At 57.7% G+C, this 16,498-nt stretch overlaps 1 protein-coding gene across 6 annotated transcripts in view; it reads right to left on the reverse strand.

The window, feature by feature from the left end:
• Nucleotides 1-861: 861 nt before the first annotated feature.
• Nucleotides 862-16,498, reverse strand: part of FBN3 (fibrillin 3) — a 78,328-nt gene continuing 62,691 nt past the window's right edge. For 5 of the 6 annotated variants that reach the window (XM_064734301.1, XM_064734304.1, XM_064734303.1 and 2 more), the window contains 22 exons: nucleotides 16,182-16,307; nucleotides 15,180-15,305; nucleotides 14,231-14,347; nucleotides 14,011-14,139; nucleotides 13,500-13,619; nucleotides 13,128-13,253; nucleotides 12,898-13,050; nucleotides 11,938-12,003; nucleotides 11,553-11,678; nucleotides 11,177-11,296; nucleotides 10,624-10,746; nucleotides 10,111-10,242; nucleotides 9,219-9,344; nucleotides 8,554-8,760; nucleotides 7,862-7,987; nucleotides 6,663-6,785; nucleotides 5,617-5,733; nucleotides 4,167-4,295; nucleotides 3,648-3,767; nucleotides 2,680-2,911; nucleotides 2,404-2,572; nucleotides 862-1,763 (listed from right to left, as the gene is read on the reverse strand). In XM_064734301.1, the coding sequence (XP_064590371.1) occupies nucleotides 1,386-1,763; nucleotides 2,404-2,572; nucleotides 2,680-2,911; nucleotides 3,648-3,767; nucleotides 4,167-4,295; nucleotides 5,617-5,733; nucleotides 6,663-6,785; nucleotides 7,862-7,987; nucleotides 8,554-8,760; nucleotides 9,219-9,344; nucleotides 10,111-10,242; nucleotides 10,624-10,746; nucleotides 11,177-11,296; nucleotides 11,553-11,678; nucleotides 11,938-12,003; nucleotides 12,898-13,050; nucleotides 13,128-13,253; nucleotides 13,500-13,619; nucleotides 14,011-14,139; nucleotides 14,231-14,347; nucleotides 15,180-15,305; nucleotides 16,182-16,307 (3,191 nt within the window). In that variant the 3' untranslated portion in view covers nucleotides 862-1,385. The remainder of the gene's footprint in view (nucleotides 1,764-2,403; nucleotides 2,573-2,679; nucleotides 2,912-3,647; nucleotides 3,768-4,166; nucleotides 4,296-5,616; nucleotides 5,734-6,662; nucleotides 6,786-7,861; nucleotides 7,988-8,553; nucleotides 8,761-9,218; nucleotides 9,345-10,110; nucleotides 10,243-10,623; nucleotides 10,747-11,176; nucleotides 11,297-11,552; nucleotides 11,679-11,937; nucleotides 12,004-12,897; nucleotides 13,051-13,127; nucleotides 13,254-13,499; nucleotides 13,620-14,010; nucleotides 14,140-14,230; nucleotides 14,348-15,179; nucleotides 15,306-16,181; nucleotides 16,308-16,498) is intronic. The other variant, XM_064734302.1, reaches the window with a different exon arrangement.

The raw sequence follows: 16,498 nt of genomic DNA on the forward strand, positions 1-16,498 counted from the left end.
GAGCATCTTAATCATGGGAATCAGCACCTTTATCCCGGGAATGAGCATCTTAATCATGGGAATGAGCACCTTTTAGCCCAAGAATGAGCATCTTTATCCTGGGAATCAGCACCTTTTATCCTGGGAATCAGCACCTTTTATCCTGGGAATGAGCACCTTTTATCCTGGGAATCAGCACCTTTTATCCCGGGAAGGAGCCTCTTTTATCCTGGGAATTATCACATTTTATCCTGGGAATGAGCACCTTAATTACAGGAATCAGCACCTTCTGTCTTGGGAATCAGCACCTTTATCCCAGGAATGAGCACCTTTATCCTGGGAATGAGCATCTTAATCACAGGAATCAGCACTTTTATCCCGGGAATGAGCAGATCCTCAGCTGGGAGTGTCCTGGATGAGGGGGAGAGGTGGGAGCTGAGGGAGGGGAGTCCCTGCTCTTTGGCTTTTGGGAGCTTTGTGAGCTGTGGCTCGGGCTTGGTCCTCAGAGCAGAGCATTCCCAGAGGTGCTGATCCCACAGGGACATTTTCCATGGCTGATCCCACAGGGACATTCCCCATGGTTGTCCTGACAGGTCTGATCCTAGCAGGACATTCCCCACGGCTGTCCCAGCAAGTGCTGATCCCACAGGGACATTCTCCATGGATGTCCTGGTGGTGGCTGATTCTACAGGGACATCCCCACGGCTATCCTGGTGGTGGTTGATCCTACAAGGACAGTTCCTGTGGTGGCTGATCCTACAGGGACATTCCCCATGGCTGTCCCAGCAGGCGCTGATCCTACAAGGACAGTTCCTGTGGTGGCTGATCCCACAGGGACGTTTCCCATGGCTGATCCTAGTAGGACATCCCCATGGATGTCCTGGTGGTGGCAGAGCTTAGCAAGACATCCTCCATGGCTGTCCCATCAGGTGCTGATCCCACAGGGACGTTTTCCATGGCTGATCCTAGCAGGACATTCCCCTTGGATGTCCTGGCGGTGGCTGATCCTACAAGGACAGTTCCCATGGCTGTCCTGGTGGTGGCTGATCCTACAAGGACAGGTCCTTGGTGGCTGATCCCATATGGACATTCCCCATGGCTGATCCCTCAGGGACATCCCCATGGCTGTCCTGGTGGTGGCTGATCCTACAAGGACAGGTCCTGGTGGTGGCTGATCCTACAAGGACAGTTCCTGTGGTGGCTGATCCTAGTAGGACATCCTCCATGGCTGTCCCATCAGGTGCTATCCCACAGGGACGTTTCCCATGGCTGATCCTAGTAGGACATCCCCATGCTGTCGCGGTGGCGGCGGTGGCAGGAGAGGATCCCGTCGTTGTTGCCGGGGTGGGTGGCGAGGGGCAGGGCTGCGCTGTCGGGTGGGACTGGGGGGGGGGTCTCTGGTGGCTTTAGTAGAGCTGGAGCTGCAGCTTCATCCTCAGTGCCTGGCCCAGCTCCCCCGCCAAGTAGTCGAGGTGGTTGTCGGCCTCGAGTTTGTGCAGTTCCCGCCGGCGGGGCAGGCCCACGCTGACGATCTCCAGCACGTAGGTGCCCGGCAGGATTTTCTTGCGGCCCAGGTGCAGGAAGCTGAGCCCGTCCCTGTGGTGGATGCGGAACAGCCCCTCCTCGTTGCCCTGGGCGATGGCGTAGCGCACGCGGTTCTCCAGCGGCTCCAGCGCTGGCAGCAGCTCCAGGATGTGCTCCTTGTGCGCCAGCTCCGACAGGTTCAGCGCCATCGACAGCGGCGCCTCCACGTCCATGCTGGCCAGGTTCACCTCGTGATCCTGCTGGGAACAGCAAAATTAACACACCAACAGCACAGGTTTTACCCAAAGAGGAGATACAGGAGTGCTTCTCATTTATTTGAATAAAGGGAGAACCATGCTGGCCAGTTCACGATGTGATCCTGCTGGGAACAGGAAAATTAACAAACAAACAGCAGAGGTTTGTGCCCAAAAAGGAGACAGAGGAGTCCTTCTGACTTTATTTGAATAAAGGGAGAACCATGCTGGCCAGGTTCATGGTGTGTCAGGAAAATTAACCCACTAACAGCAGAGGTTTGTGCCCAAAAACAAGACAGAGGAGTCCTTCTGACTTTATTTGAATAAACGGAGAACCATGCTGGCCAGGTTCACCGCATGATCCTCCTGGGAATAGCAAAATTAACCCCCCAACAGCACAGGTTTGTGCCCAAAAACAAGACAGAGGAGTCCTCACTCTATTTGAATAAAGGGAGAATCATGCTGGCCAGTTCACCATGTGATCCTACCCAGGAACAGCAAAATTAACCCACAAACAGCAGAGGTTTGTGTCCAAAAACGAGACAGAGGAGTCCCTGGGCTAACGGGATCCACTCCAGGCCCTGTTCCTGAAGGGATCCAGCCCCTGCCTTGCTCCAGCCCCTCCAGGATGCTCTGGGCTCCTCACCTGGTGCCTCTCGGTGCCGTTGACGCTGCGCCGCTGCCGGCCCCTCTTGGGGTACCCGTTGATCTTGCACTCGTAGCACGTCTCGGGGGACAGCAGGTTGTCCTCATCCTCCTCCTGGGGCGCAGGCAGGTAGGGACCCTTCCCAAACCCCAAGCCAGAAATGCAGTGCCTGGCGGCAGAAGAGCAGAGGGAATCCATGAATCCAACAGAAACGTCAGCACTCCCAGGTTCTCCGTGTGGGAAACACCCAGAGGGTCACACGTGGATGTGCCTTACCCCTGTCCTGCTCTGAAGTACCCCCCGGGGCAGCCACACAGGTACCCCCCGTCCGTGTTGGAGCAGCCGTAGCTGCAGGGGCTGCCCCCGGCCGAGCACTCGTCCACGTCCTGGCAGCCCCCGAAGGCCTGGTCGAAGTCGAAGCCCGAGGGACAGACGCACTTGAAGCTGCCCAGGGTGTTGTAGCAGGAGGCAGAGCCGCAGGCAGAGGGGCTGGAGCACTCGTTCTCATCTGCAGGGAGACACAGAGGGGTGGAATGGGGGAGTCAGGGAGTCACAGAGCTGTGGGGTGTCACCCATGGGTGCAGGGTGCAGCCCATGGGTACAGGGTGCATCCCATGGGTATAGGATACACCCCACAGGTAAAGGGTGCACCCCATGGGTACAGGGTGCATCCCACAGGTAAAGGGTAACTCCCATGGGTACAGGACACACCCCATGTATAAAGAATGCACCCCACAGGTACAGAATACATCCCATGGGTACAGAATACACCCCACAGGTAAGGGATACATCCCAGGGGTACAGGATAAACCCCAAGGGTACAGGATGCACCCCACAGGTAAAGGGTAACTCCTATGGGTACAGGATACACCCAGGGTACAGATAAGACACCCCACAGGTAAAGGAACTCCATGGTAAGTAACCCAGGGTACAGGATACACATCGGTACAGTCATCCCAGGTAAAGGGTAACTCCCATGGGTAAAGGGTAACTCCCAAGGGTACAGGATACAGTACACGGGTACAGGGTGCATCCCATGGGTACAGGATACACCCCACAAGCGTGGGGTGCATCCTACACGTACAGGATACACCCCACAGGTATGGGACACTTCCCCCAGGTACAGGATACACTCCTTAGGATGCATCCCACAGGTACAGAATGCACCCCACAGGTATGGGACACCTTCCCCAGGTATGACACCCCTCCCCAAGTATAACACCCCTCCCAGTGCCCCCACTCACCCACGCACTGGTTCCACTGGTAGTGCTGCACGTAGCCCTGGGGGCAGCCGCAGCGGTACCCGCCCAGCACGTTCTGGCAGCCGTGCTGGCACCGGTGGTTCCCGTCACACTCGTCCACATCTGCACCCAAGGGACACACAGGGACCTCACACGCTGTCCCCTGGGCCTGGGAGGGCTGAGGGACCCGCCTGGCACCCTCCAGGCTGCTCCTGTGCCCCACTCTGGCCCTGCAGTGACACCCCCAGCTCCCACACAGCCCTGCTGGGACGGTCCCTGATCCCAGCTGAGCCCTGGGCTGTCCCCAGCTCTGCTCTGAGATCTCTCCTGCTGGAATGTGGCACCATTCCCTTCCCCAGAGATCATCCAGTCCAACCCCCAGCCCTGCCCAGACCCCCCAGCAACCCCACCCCATCCCTGAGAGCATTTCCCAAACACTCCTGAAGTTCCCATCAGGGCTGAGGCTCCTCAGGGAACCTCAGGGTTCCTCCCCATGGGAGCTCCCTGGAGGCCCAGCCCCACCTTCGCAGTTGACCCCGGTGCTGTCCAGGGAAAATCCTTTCTGGCACTCGCAGTTGTAGCTGCCCGGGGTGTTCAGGCACTGCCCCTTGGCTCCACACAGCGAGGGCTGGGCTGTGCACTCGTTGTTGTCTGCAAAACACCACCAGCAGGGCTTTGTGGCCACGAAATCCACCTGGAAATCCACCCGGAATTCCACCTGGAAATCCACCTGGAAATCCATCTCTGGCCACCTGGAAATCCACCTGGAAATCCATCTCTGGCCACCTGGAAATCCACCTGGAAATCCACCCCTGACCACCTGGAAATCCACCTGAAAATCCACCTGAAAATCCATTCCTGACCATCTGAAAGTCCATCCCTGGTGACCTGAAAGTCCATCACTGGCCACCTGAAATCCATCTCTGCCACCTGGAAATCCACACCGGAATTCCACTGGAAATGCACCTGAATTCCACCTGGAAATCCATCTGTGGCCACCTGGAAATCCACCTGGAAGTCCACCTGGAAATCCATTCTTGACCATCTGAAAGTTCATCCCTGGTGCCCTGAAAGTTCATCCCTGGTGACCTGGAAATCCACCTGAAAACCACCTGGAAATCCATCCCTGGCCACTTGAAAATCCATCTCTGGCCACCTGGAAATCCACCCAGAATTCCACCTGGAAATGCACCCTGGATTCTACCTGGAAATCCACCTGGAAATCCATTCCTGACCATCTGAAAGTTCATCCCTGGTGACCTGAAAGTCCATCACTGGCCACCTGAAAATCCACCTGAAAATCCACCTGGAAATCCACCTGGAAACCCACCCCTGGCTACCTGGACGTCCATCCCTGGCCCTGTGGCCACCTCAGAGGGAGAGGCAGAGCAGCAGAGGGACAAAGCAGCCACTGCCAGGGTGATGCAGAGGGACAGGGCTCAGTTTGGGGGCTGGGAATTCTCTCACATTCTCTGCTGAGCCACAGCAGCTCGGTGGGAACGGGAAGAGCAGGAATTGGGCACTCAGGAATTGGGCACTCAGGAATTGAACTGGGCACTCACCAATGCAGGGCAGGAACTAATTGTGCACTCAGGAATTGGGCATTGACCAATGCAGGGCAGGAATTGGGCACTCACCAGTGCAGGGCAGGAATTGTGCACTCAGGAATTGGGCACTCAGGAATTGAATTGGGCACTCACCAATGCAGGGCAGGAATTGGGCACTCAGGAATTGGGCACTCAGGAATTGGGCACTCACCAATGCAGGGCAGGAATTGAATTGTGCACTCAGGAATTGGGCATTCAGGAATTGAATTGTGCACTCACCAATGCAGGGCAGGAATTGGGCACTCAGGAATTGAATTGGGCACTCAGGAATTGAATTGGTCACTCAGGAATTGGTCACTCATCAGGAATGTGCACTCAGCCACTCCTCAGGAACTGGGCACTCAGGAATTGCATTTCGCACTCACCAATGCAGGACGAGTGGTGCTGGGTGAAGCCAGGGGGGCACTTGCAGTTGAAGCTCCCGATGACGTTGACACAGAGGAACTGGCAGTTGTGCTGCTTGGTGGAGCACTCATCCAGGTCTGCAGGGACAAGGGGAGGGTCTCAGTTTGTCCCCCTGAGGCTGTGACACCTCAGTGTCCCTGTGGATGCACAGCAGCAGCCCCAGGAACAGCTCCCCTGAAGTTCTCCCAGGGGAAGGACAAACCTGATGAGGTGGAGACCTCATATCCATTATTTTCCTTGTTCTTCCCAATTATTTCCCCCAGTTTTGCCCATTATTTTCTCCCAATTTTCCCCATTATTTTTCCCATTTCCCCCCTATTTTTCCCCTATTATTTTCCACAATTTTCCCTATTATTTTCCCCCATTTTTCCCAATTGTTTTTCCCAATTATTTTCCCCCATTTTCCCCAATTATTTCCCCCCATTTTTCCCAATTATTTTCCCCCATTTTCCCCAATTATTTCCCCCCCATGTTTCCCCCCATTTTTCCCCATTCATTTTCCATCATTTTCCCAGTTATTTCCCCCATTTTTCCCAATTATTTTCCCCCATTTTCCCAATTATTTCCCCCCATTTTCCCCAATTATTTTCCCCATTTTCCCCCATTATTTCTCCAAATTTTTCCTGATTAATTTCCCCCAATTTCCCCATTATTTTCCCACCCATCAGCAAGATGCAGGGGTGTTCCCCTGCCTCTCCTGCAGGTCGCAGATCCCAGGTTCTCCCAGATCCCGAGGCCAGGCTCCCACACTGTGGGGTGGGCACAGCCCCAGCCTGGCTGGTGACAATGCCACGTGCAGGGGACATCCCTCTGAGCTCCCTGGAGCTCAGGATGTGCTGTGCAGTCTCCAGGACAGAACCAAGAGCATTTTTTTCCCTGATGAGCCACACCTGGAGTGTGGAAGGGTCAAACCCTCATGCGTGGCACCTTTCCCCACACTTTCCTGCTGATGTTTTCCCCCATCTGGCTGCCCTGTCCCCTGTCCCCCAGCTCCCTGCTCCTGTACCTTTGCAGATTTTGCCATCCTCCTGCAGGATGTAGCCCCGGGGGCAGGAGCACTGGTAGCTGCCCTCGGTGTTCTTGCAGATGAAGTTGCAGGGCTTTGGGGACTGGTTACACTCGTCCAGATCTGCACCCCAAGGGACAAAACACATCAGCTTGTGCTGCTGGGCAGGGTGCCCTCCCAGCCCACTCAGGGCTCCTGAACTCAAGGTGATGCCAGGTTTTGTGCTCAGGGCTGAGATATGCCCGTGGATTGTGGCATTCCTGGATAAACACCCCATTCTCACTCTGCAGGAAGCAGCTGAGGGCTTTGGGGGAGCAGCTCAGTTTGAGCCAGCACAACAAACAAGTGATAAATCCTGCAGAGAGAGCGCTGTGATTCCAGATGTTTATGCCAACATCTGGATCCCAGCAGGGCGCTCAGCCTGCCTGGAACCAGCTGTGCTGCCTGGGAGGGGCTGGCAGCTCCCAGATTTCAGCTCAGATCCCAGTCCTGGGCTTGGGGAAGACTGAACTAATTTTTAGGGAGTTAAAGGAGGACTCAGAGGTGAGCAGGGTGGAGATCTGGACCCACAGCTCTGGGGAGTCGAGGGAAGGGTGGGTCCCAGGTGGGGTTAAGGATCAGGGAGGGCAGCCCAGGTGTAGCAGACTCCATGGGAGATTGAGATTTAACAGCAGGAACTGCTGAGTAAGGATGAGACAGCAAAATAAGCTCTTGTCTTCTGTCTCACCCCATAGCTTAACTCTGTAACCCCACAGGCCACTTTTCCTTAACCCTTACTATTGAACAAATTTGGATCCCCCTATACCCTAAAAAAAGGAGCTGTTTTAGCCGATCTGACAGAAGAAGAGCCATCACTGGAACCCTTCACACATCCCTCAATAAACCATCGCTGTATAACCACCAGGACCTCTCCTTCTCCTCTCTCTCATCTGCTTCTGGCCCAGCCAAAGAGCCAAAGGTGCCCTAGCAAGCAAAGAGCTGAAATCCTGAGAGAGAGCTGAGGATCACTAAAGAGCTGAAATCACTAAAGAGCTCAAATCACTGAGCTCGCTAAGCGTAGCCAGCTGAGTGGGTATTTGGGCACTCTGTCTCCAAGAGGGACTGAGGTATCTGGACTATCCTGCATTGCTCGGGGATAAGGCAAAGATGTGGGTTGTATCACCCGGGGTTGGTGGGGCCGTGCCCAGTGCCCGGCTCACCCTGGCACGCAGTGCCCGTGATGTCCGGGGTGTAGCCCAGGCGGCAGTGGCAGCGGAAGGAGCCGATGCTGTTGATGCACTGCCCGTTCCTGCACAGGTTGGGCAGCACCTTGCACTCATCAATATCTGTGAAGAGAGGGACAGGAGGAGCTGTCAGTGCCAGGGCAGCTCACTCCCCACAAAAAGCTTATCTGGTGTTTGTTATCAGATAATTCACACAGCACAAGTGTCTCGGGGTTATTCTGGCAGCTCCCAAGTGACAGTAAACATCCCCCTGCTGAAGTGGGAGCTGGGAAGATGAACTGGATTTGTGGCTGAGCTGTCACAAAGCAGAAATCTTCTGCAAATATAATATAGTATATAATATAATATAATATAATATAATATAATATAATATAATATAATATAATATAATATATATTGTATATTGCTAAATCTATACTATATTAATATAATTAATATTGATACATTAATAGTCATTAGCATATTAAATATATGTAATTACATTAATGATAATTATTAAATATTATATAATATATTATAATTATTATATTGTATTATATTATATTATATTATATTATATTATATTATATTAATCATATTATAGCATATCCTTCTAAGAACATGGAGTCAGATTCATCATTTCCTCCTCCATCCCGGGGACCCAGCAAACACCCCAGTGCCCCACTGACCTCTGCCATCCGTGGAGTAGCCAGGGCCGTGGGGACACATCTTCTTGTAGTGGGCAGTGCCAGGCAGGGGGCAGAGCTCGCACTGGGGGCCCCAGCTGCGCCCGCTGTTGCAGCAGCACTCGGACTTGGTGACCAGGTTGCGGTTGGTGGAGGACATCTGGCACATGGTCTGCAGCACCTCCGTGAAGCAGAAGCCCTGCCGGGTGTCTGGGCACAGAAAGGGGGACACAAATCCAGGCTCTGAGGCAGCGCCAGCACCAGGGGGAATGGAGCAGGCAGTGCCAGGGAGGGTGGGGGGGTTTGGATAAAGGGGATGCTCCAACAGCTTTCCTGCTCAGGAGCAAAGAATCCCAGAAAGGTTTGGGTTGGAGGGACCTTAAACCCACCCAGTGCCACCCTTGCCATGGGCAGGGACACCTCCCACTGTCCCAGGGTGCCCCAAACCCCGTCCAACCTGGCCTTGAACAGTTCCAGGGGCAGCCACAGCTGTGCCAGGCCCTCCTCACCCTCCAGGGAACAATTCCTGCCCAGTGTCCCACCTACCAGCAGGGAGCCATGCCCTGTATCCCTGTCCCCAGTCCCTTCCCGCTCTCTGAGCCCCTCTGAACACCCCAAAATCTGCCTGTGCTGCCGGGGGGCGCTGCAGCAGCCCAGCAGGGCATTACCGATGCACTCGGTGCCCGAGGCACTGACTTCAAAGCCCTCGTTGCAGTCGCAGCGGTAACTGCCGGCCGTGTTCACGCAGCGCCCGTTGGGGCAGATCCCCGGCTTGCTGCGGCACTCGTTCTCATCTGCAGGGAGGAGCACACACTCAGAGCCCTGCTGAGGGCAGGCACAGACCTGCCCTGCTCCCCACTGCCCGTGGAGAGACCTCACTGAGCCCCTGAGGGTCCTTTTGGTGTCTTTGGGCAGCTGGGAGGCACCTCCACCTGGGGTTCCTCCATGGAGAAAACATCCACCCATCCCAGAGCTCTCCCAGGGCAGGGTGGCCAGAACTCAGCTTCCCTGGCTTGGCCATGCTCCAGCTGCTGCTGGGATTGGATTGGGTTGGATTGGATTGGACTGGATTGGGTTGAGTTGGGTTGGGTTGGATTGGGTTGGACTGGATTGGGTTGGACTGCACTGGATTGGATTGGGTTGGACTGGATTGGGTTGGATTGGGTTGGACTGGATTAGATTGGGTTGGACTGGATTGGGTTGGGTTGGACTGGATTGGATTGGACTGGACTGGATTGGAGCTGTCTCTGTCCCGTGCAGCTCCGGGCCATTCATTCCTCCCCATCCCAAAAGCAGCTTGGAACACTCAGAAAAACTCAAAGGCAAGGACACATGGCCCAGGGCTGTGTCACCCTAGAGGTGACACACGGCTCCAGGGATGGACAAAGGTTTTGTGTGTCCTATTGGGACACTCAGGAAGTTGTGACATGTGGGAAAGCCCAGGGAGGAGCCTGAGGATGTAAAGCAAAGAAGGATGTAAGGCACAAGTCTGTGGATGATCCCTCAGAGAGGAACATTGCTGTCTGTGCCCCAGGAGTGCCCCAGGAGTGCCCCTGGTACCTGTGCAGCCCTCGCCGTCGGGCCTGCGCTGCATGCCAGGAGGGCAGATGCACATGAAGGTGCCGATGAGGTTCTTGCAGAGCATCCCCCGGGACTCACAGTCGTGCAGCCCCTCTGCACACTCGTCCAGATCTGCAACGAGACCCATCAGAGCTCCTGCCAGCCCTGCTCTGCCACCCCTGCCCTGCCCCATCCATCCCTGCAGCCTCAGCCAGCCTGGCTGGCACTCAGGTTAAAAAATGTCATGGAATGAGCTGGGACTTTGAAACTCATCCAGTGCCATGGCAGGGACACCCTCCACTGTCCCAGACTGCTCCAAGCCTTGGACACTTCCAAGGATCCAGGGGCAGCTTCTCTGGGAAACCTCCCCACCCTCCCAGAGAAGAATTCCTTCCTACCACAACACCGAGGTGGGTGATGGTGAGAAAAGCCAGCGCAGAATTCCCACCTGGCCAGGTGCAGGGGCTGGGGGCAGCTGGGGCCGTGCCCTGGGGGCTGCACAAGGGGTTTTACCTCTGCACATCCTCCTGTCCTCGCGCAGGGCGTAGCCAGAGGGGCAGGTGCACTCGTAGGAGCCGAAGGTGTTGATGCAGCGGAAGGCGCAGAGCAGGGGGTTCAGGGAGCACTCGTTGATGTCTGCAGGGAGGAGAGCACAGCACTCACCTGGGTGCCCTCAGGAGCTCCCCAGGGCACATCCACCTTCCTGGGAATCCATCCCACACCAGAGCTTTGCTCCACCAAAGCCTCTTGCTGTGCTCTGCCCTTGCAGAGGGACAGACCCCTGGTGTCCCAGCAGCTTTGGGGGGAATGGCTGCTGGTCCTTGGGGAGGCAGCTGCTGTGCTCATCCAGGGCTCCAGGCCTCCTCCTGGGCTCCAGAAGGAGCTGAAGGAGCCCAGTGTGGAGAGGAGCCTCATCCAGCTTTCCACACCATCCATGGGGGGCTGGCCCAGGGGGTCCCACAAAGCCCAGGGTGGTGGGAATGAAGGGGCTGGCCCAGGCAGGGGCCAGGGGGTCCCACAAAGCCCAGAGAGGTGGGAATGAAGGGGCTGGCCCCCAGGTCATTACCTTCACAGGTCATCATGGGCCCCGGCTCAAAGCCCTCGTCGCAGGCGCACTCGAAGCCTCCCACCACGTTGGTGCAGGTGCCATTCCCACAGGGATTGCCAATGGAGCACTCGTCCGTGTCTGGGGAGCACAGAATGTGAAGAGGAGGAGGAGGAGGATGGGGAAGGGCTGGGCTCTTGCAGGCCCAGAGCACTCCAAGTGTCCCAGCAGAGCAGGAATGGAAGGGAAGGGGCGAGGGAGCAGCAATTCCCTCCCTGAACATGCACACAACGATCCATACCATCTGGAGTGATGGGGATGGAGCAGGAGGGAGTGGGAAGGAACAGGAGGGAGCAGGGCACCCCCCCAGACCCCCTAGGCCCCCCCAGAGCCTCACCCACGCAGTTGACCCCGGTGTAGTCCAGGTTGTAGCCAAAGGGGCACTCGCAGCGGAAGGAGCCGTCGGTGTTGATGCAGGCGCCGTTGATGCACACCCCCAGGTTCTCCGAGCACTCGTTCACATCTGGAAATGGAAAATTTGCAGCTTCACACGGCCACAAACAGCCCTGCCCCCTCAGCACTGTCAGGAGGTGCTCAGGGAGTCTCATTTCCTCTGCAGAGCTGAGGGATGAAGCCCTGGTGAGCAGCTTGGGGAGTTTGGGGGTGCCCAGTCCTGTGTGCCCCCCCAGGATCCCACCCTGCTCTCCAGCAGCCCAGATCTGACCAATTCCAGGCAACAACCCCAAGCACAAATTTCTGCTCGTCCCTCCACGCAGCCTCACCTTCCCGGGTGTCACCTGGGCCTGGGATGGCCCCGTGGCCATAGGGACACAGCTCCTGGAAGGCAACTGGGAGAGAAAGGAAAAGTGGGAATGAAATGAGAAAGAAATGTGGGATGTGCTGGAGGGATTCTGCTCTGAAACGGGCTTTGAAGGCTTCTGGAAGTAATGGGGACGCACCAAGGACTCTCCTGTGGGGACACAGCCACTGCTCCTATGGGGACACACCCATTCCTCCCACGGGGACACACCCACCACTCCCATGGGGACACACCCACCACTCCCAGGGGACACACCCATTCCTCCCACAGGGACACACCCACCACTCCCACGGGGACACACCCATTCCTCCCACGGGGACACACCCACCACTCCCATGAGGACACACCCACCACTGCTTCCATGAGGACACACCCACCACTCCCATGGGGACACACCCACCACTGCTTCCATGGGGACACACCCATCCCTGCTCCCCTGGGGACACACCCATTTCTCCATGGGGACACACCCATTCCTCCCACGGGGACACACCCACTACTCCCATGGGGACACACCCACCACTCCCACGGGGACATACCCATTCCTCCCATAGGGACACACCCACCACTGCTTCCATGAGGACACACCCACCACTCCCATGGGGGCACACCCACCACTGCTCCCATGGGGACACACCCACCACTGCTCCCATGGGGACACACCCATTTCTCCATGGGGACACACCCATCCCTGCTCCCCTGGGGACACACCCACCCCTCTCCATAGGGACACACCCACCCCTCCCATGGGGACACACCCACCATCTCCATGGGGACACACCCACCCCTCTCCATGGGGACACACCCATCCCTGCTCCCCTGGGGACACACCCATCTCTCCACAGGGACACACCCATTTCTCCATGGGGACACACCCACCACTGCTCCCATGGGGACACCCCTGTCCCTGTCCCCTCCCTACCGTTGCCCTCCTGCGGGCACAGCTCGCAGGGGTCTCCCCAGCCCTCCCCGGGCATTTTGCTGCAGCAGCACCGAGCCTTGGTGGTGTTGAAGGCCTTGGGCACCGAGCACTTCCCGTTGTCGAAGCGAGTGAAGCAGAAGCTCTGGCGGGTGTCTGAGGGAGGATGGGGACGTGCCAAGGTCAGGGAGATTCCGGGAATTCTGCAGGAATCCCAGGAATCGGGCACTGACCGAAGCAGCGGCGGCCGTTGTCGGACAGCACGAAGCCGGGCGGGCACACGCACTGGAAGCTGCCGGGGGTGTTGGTGCACGTCCCAAAGAGGCAGATGTTGGGCTCCTCCTCGCACTCGTTGATGTCTGGGGGCAGCAGGGACACAGCCAGGGGTCATTGGAGCAGGTGAGGGCGGTGGGCACCACCCCTGCCCCACCCCACAGCCCTCCTGATGGAGAATGGGCACAGCAACGCCCCAAAGCCTCCTGTGCCATCAGGGCTGGGCTTGCCTGGCTCGCTGCAGGGATTTGGGGGTGCTGACCCCCCTGGGGTGCCCTGACCATAGATTGGGGTGTGCAGGGGCCGTGATGGGGGCACAGGGCTGGCCTTACCAATGCAGTTGTCGTTCTGCACCTCGTAGCCAGGGGGGCAGATGCAGCGGAAGGAGCCCTCCAGGTTCTGGCAGGTGCCAGGGGAGCAGGTCCCGGGCAGGCTCACGCACTCGTTGATGTCTGGAGAGGGGAAAACAGCCAGGGGTGGGGTCTGGGCTCTGCTCAGAGCACCTCAGGGTGCACCAGGCCCCGCCTTGCCCCAAAGGTGACACAGAATGGGGGAGATATTTCCAAGATGGTTCTCAGGGTATCCCTGGTAGGACTTTGGGGCATGGACAGGATGTTCCTCCCACTGCCTGCACACGGAGGGACAGGCCTGGAGGGAGATGGAGGCAGGGAGGGGCCAGCCCAGCTCTCCATGGGCATCTCAATGAGCTGGCTTTGCTTCCAGGGAACTTTGTGGGTGCTTCTGGAGAATGGAACTGCTGGGAGCAGCTTGGGGACCACATGGACAGCACCAGGCAGGCCAGAGGACCCTGGCCATGGAGTGGACATTAGGGTGGACACTCACCCACACAGTTCTTGCCGTCGGGGGTGCGGTCGTAGCCCTCCTGGCACAGGCACTGGAAGGAGCCCACGCTGTTGATGCACTGCCCGTTCCTGCACACCTGCCCCACCAGCGACGAGCACTCGTCCACGTCTGCAGAGCCACAGCAACAGTGCCAGGTGTCACCCGTGGGTGACAGCCAGCAGGGCCGGCCCCAGGGGTGTCCCCAGGGTGGGGGACTCACCCATGCAGTCGTTGTTGTGGGTGAGCTCGAAGCCAGGGAAGCACAGGCAGTTGTAGGAGCCCACGGTGTTCTTGCAGGTCCCATTGCCGCAGGGCTGGCGGTCACACTCGTCGATGTCTGCGGGGACAGGGACACACCTGAGAGGGCAGGGGGCTCCAGGGCACAGGGATAGCCTGGGGACAGGCTGGGGACAGGCTGCAGGACACAGGAACAGCCTGGGGACAGGGACAGGCTGGGAACAGGCTACAGGGCTGCAGGGCACAGGCTGGGGACAGGCTGCAGGACACAGGGACAGGCTGGGGACAGGCTGGGGACAAGCTGTAGGGCACAGGGACAGCTTGGGAACAGGCTACAGGGCTCCAGGGCACAGGGATAGCCTGGGGACAGGCTGGGGACAGGCTGCAGGACACAGGAACAGCCTAGGGACAGCCTGGGGACAAGCTGCAGGGGACAGGGACAGGCTGGGGACAGGCTGCAGGGGACAGGGACACCCTGGGGACAGGCTGAAGAACACAGGGACAGGCTACAGGGCACAGGGACAGCTTGGGAACAGGCTGCAGGGGACAGGGACAGGCTGGGGACAGGCTGGAGACAGGCTGAAGGGCACAGGGACAGGCTGCAGGGGACAGGGACAGCCTGGGGACAAGCTGCAGGGCACAGGGACAGCTTGGGGACAGACTGAAGGGCACAGGGACAGCCTGGCAGGACACTCAGCTGTCCCTGGCAGAACCCTGGAGTGTCAGGGACTTGTGTCGCCCTGGGGTGGCACTGACCAGTGGAGTGACACTGACCCAGGATAGGTGACACTGACCCAGGTGGGTGACACTGACCCGGGGGATGTGACACTGACCCAGGGTGGGTGACACTGACCCAGGGGATGTGACACTGACCCGGGGGATGTGACACTGACCCAGGGATGTGACACTGACCCAGGGGATGTGACACTGACCCATGCACATGGTCTGCTCCCCGGTGGCCTTGAAGCCGTTGTGGCAGATGCAGACGTAGCTGCCCTCGGTGTCCACGCAGTCGCCGTGGCTGCACACGTTGGGGATCTCCTGGCACTCGTTGCGACCTGGAACGGGCCCAGGGGGTGCAGGTGAGGGGCAGGGAGGGGACAGGTGGGGAGAGCAGAGCCCCGCCCACGGTTCTGGACAGGTGACTTGACAGACAATGAGATTTATGTGCTGTCATCCACGAAAAAGGGGGGTGTGATCAGGTGTGTGTTTAGGTGTGTTCCAGGTGTGTCCCAGGTGTGTCCCAGGTGTGTTCCAGTGTGTTTCTCAGGTGTGAGTGGCTCAGGTATGACCAGGTGTGTCCCAAGTGTGTTTCCCAGGTGTGCCCAAGTGTGTCCCAGCTGTGATCAAGTATGACCAAGTGTAGACCAGGTGTGTCCGTCTGAGGTATATTTTACAGATGTAAGTGGCTCACGTATGACAAGGTGTGTCCCAGGTGTGTCCAGGTACGCCCAGGTGTGTTTCCCAGGTGTGTCTCAGGTGTGTTTTTCAGATGTGAGTGGCTCACTTATGACCAGGTGTTTCCCAGGTGTGTATCCCAGGTGCACCCAGGTGTGTCCCAGGTGCATTTCCCAAGTATTTCCCAGGTGTGTGTCCCAGGTATTTCCCAGGTGTTTCGCCCAGGTGTGTCCCAGGTGTATCCCAGATGTTTCCCAGGTGTGCCCAGGTGTTTCACCCAGGTGTGTTTCCCAGGTATGCCCAGGTGTTTCACCCAGGTGTGTCCCAGGTGTATCCCAGATGTATCCCAGATGTTTCCCAGGTATGCCCAGGTGTTTTGCCCAGGTGCATTTCCCAGGTATGCCCAGGTGTTTTGCCCAGGTGTGTCCCAGGTATGCCCAGGTGTTTTGCCCAGGTGTGCCCCAGGTATGCCCAGGTGTTTCACCCAGGTGTGCCCAGGTGTGTTGCCCAGGTGTGTGTCCCAGCTGTGTCCTTACCCACGCAGGCTCCCCCCGGGGACAGCCGGTACCCCGTGGCGCACTCGCAGCGGAAGCTGCCGGGGATGTTGACGCACTCGGCGTGCCGCTGGCACAGCGTCTCCCCGCTGCTGCACTCGTCGATGTCTGCAGGGACAGAGGGCACGGGGACACTGGGGTGGCACTGGGAACATCCCAGGGGGATCCCGGGAATGGCTGAGCAGGGCTGGGATCACTGATCCCAGTGGGACAGCTTGGGAAGGAGCACGGGGAACAGGGAGTGCAACTCCCAGTGCTGGGCAGGCCATCCCAAAAATCCCCTCTGTGGAACAGGACAC

The sequence above is a fragment of the Zonotrichia leucophrys genome, chromosome 28, assembly GCF_028769735.1.
Source record: "Zonotrichia leucophrys gambelii isolate GWCS_2022_RI chromosome 28, RI_Zleu_2.0, whole genome shotgun sequence".
Lineage (NCBI taxonomy): Eukaryota > Metazoa > Chordata > Aves > Passeriformes > Passerellidae > Zonotrichia > Zonotrichia leucophrys.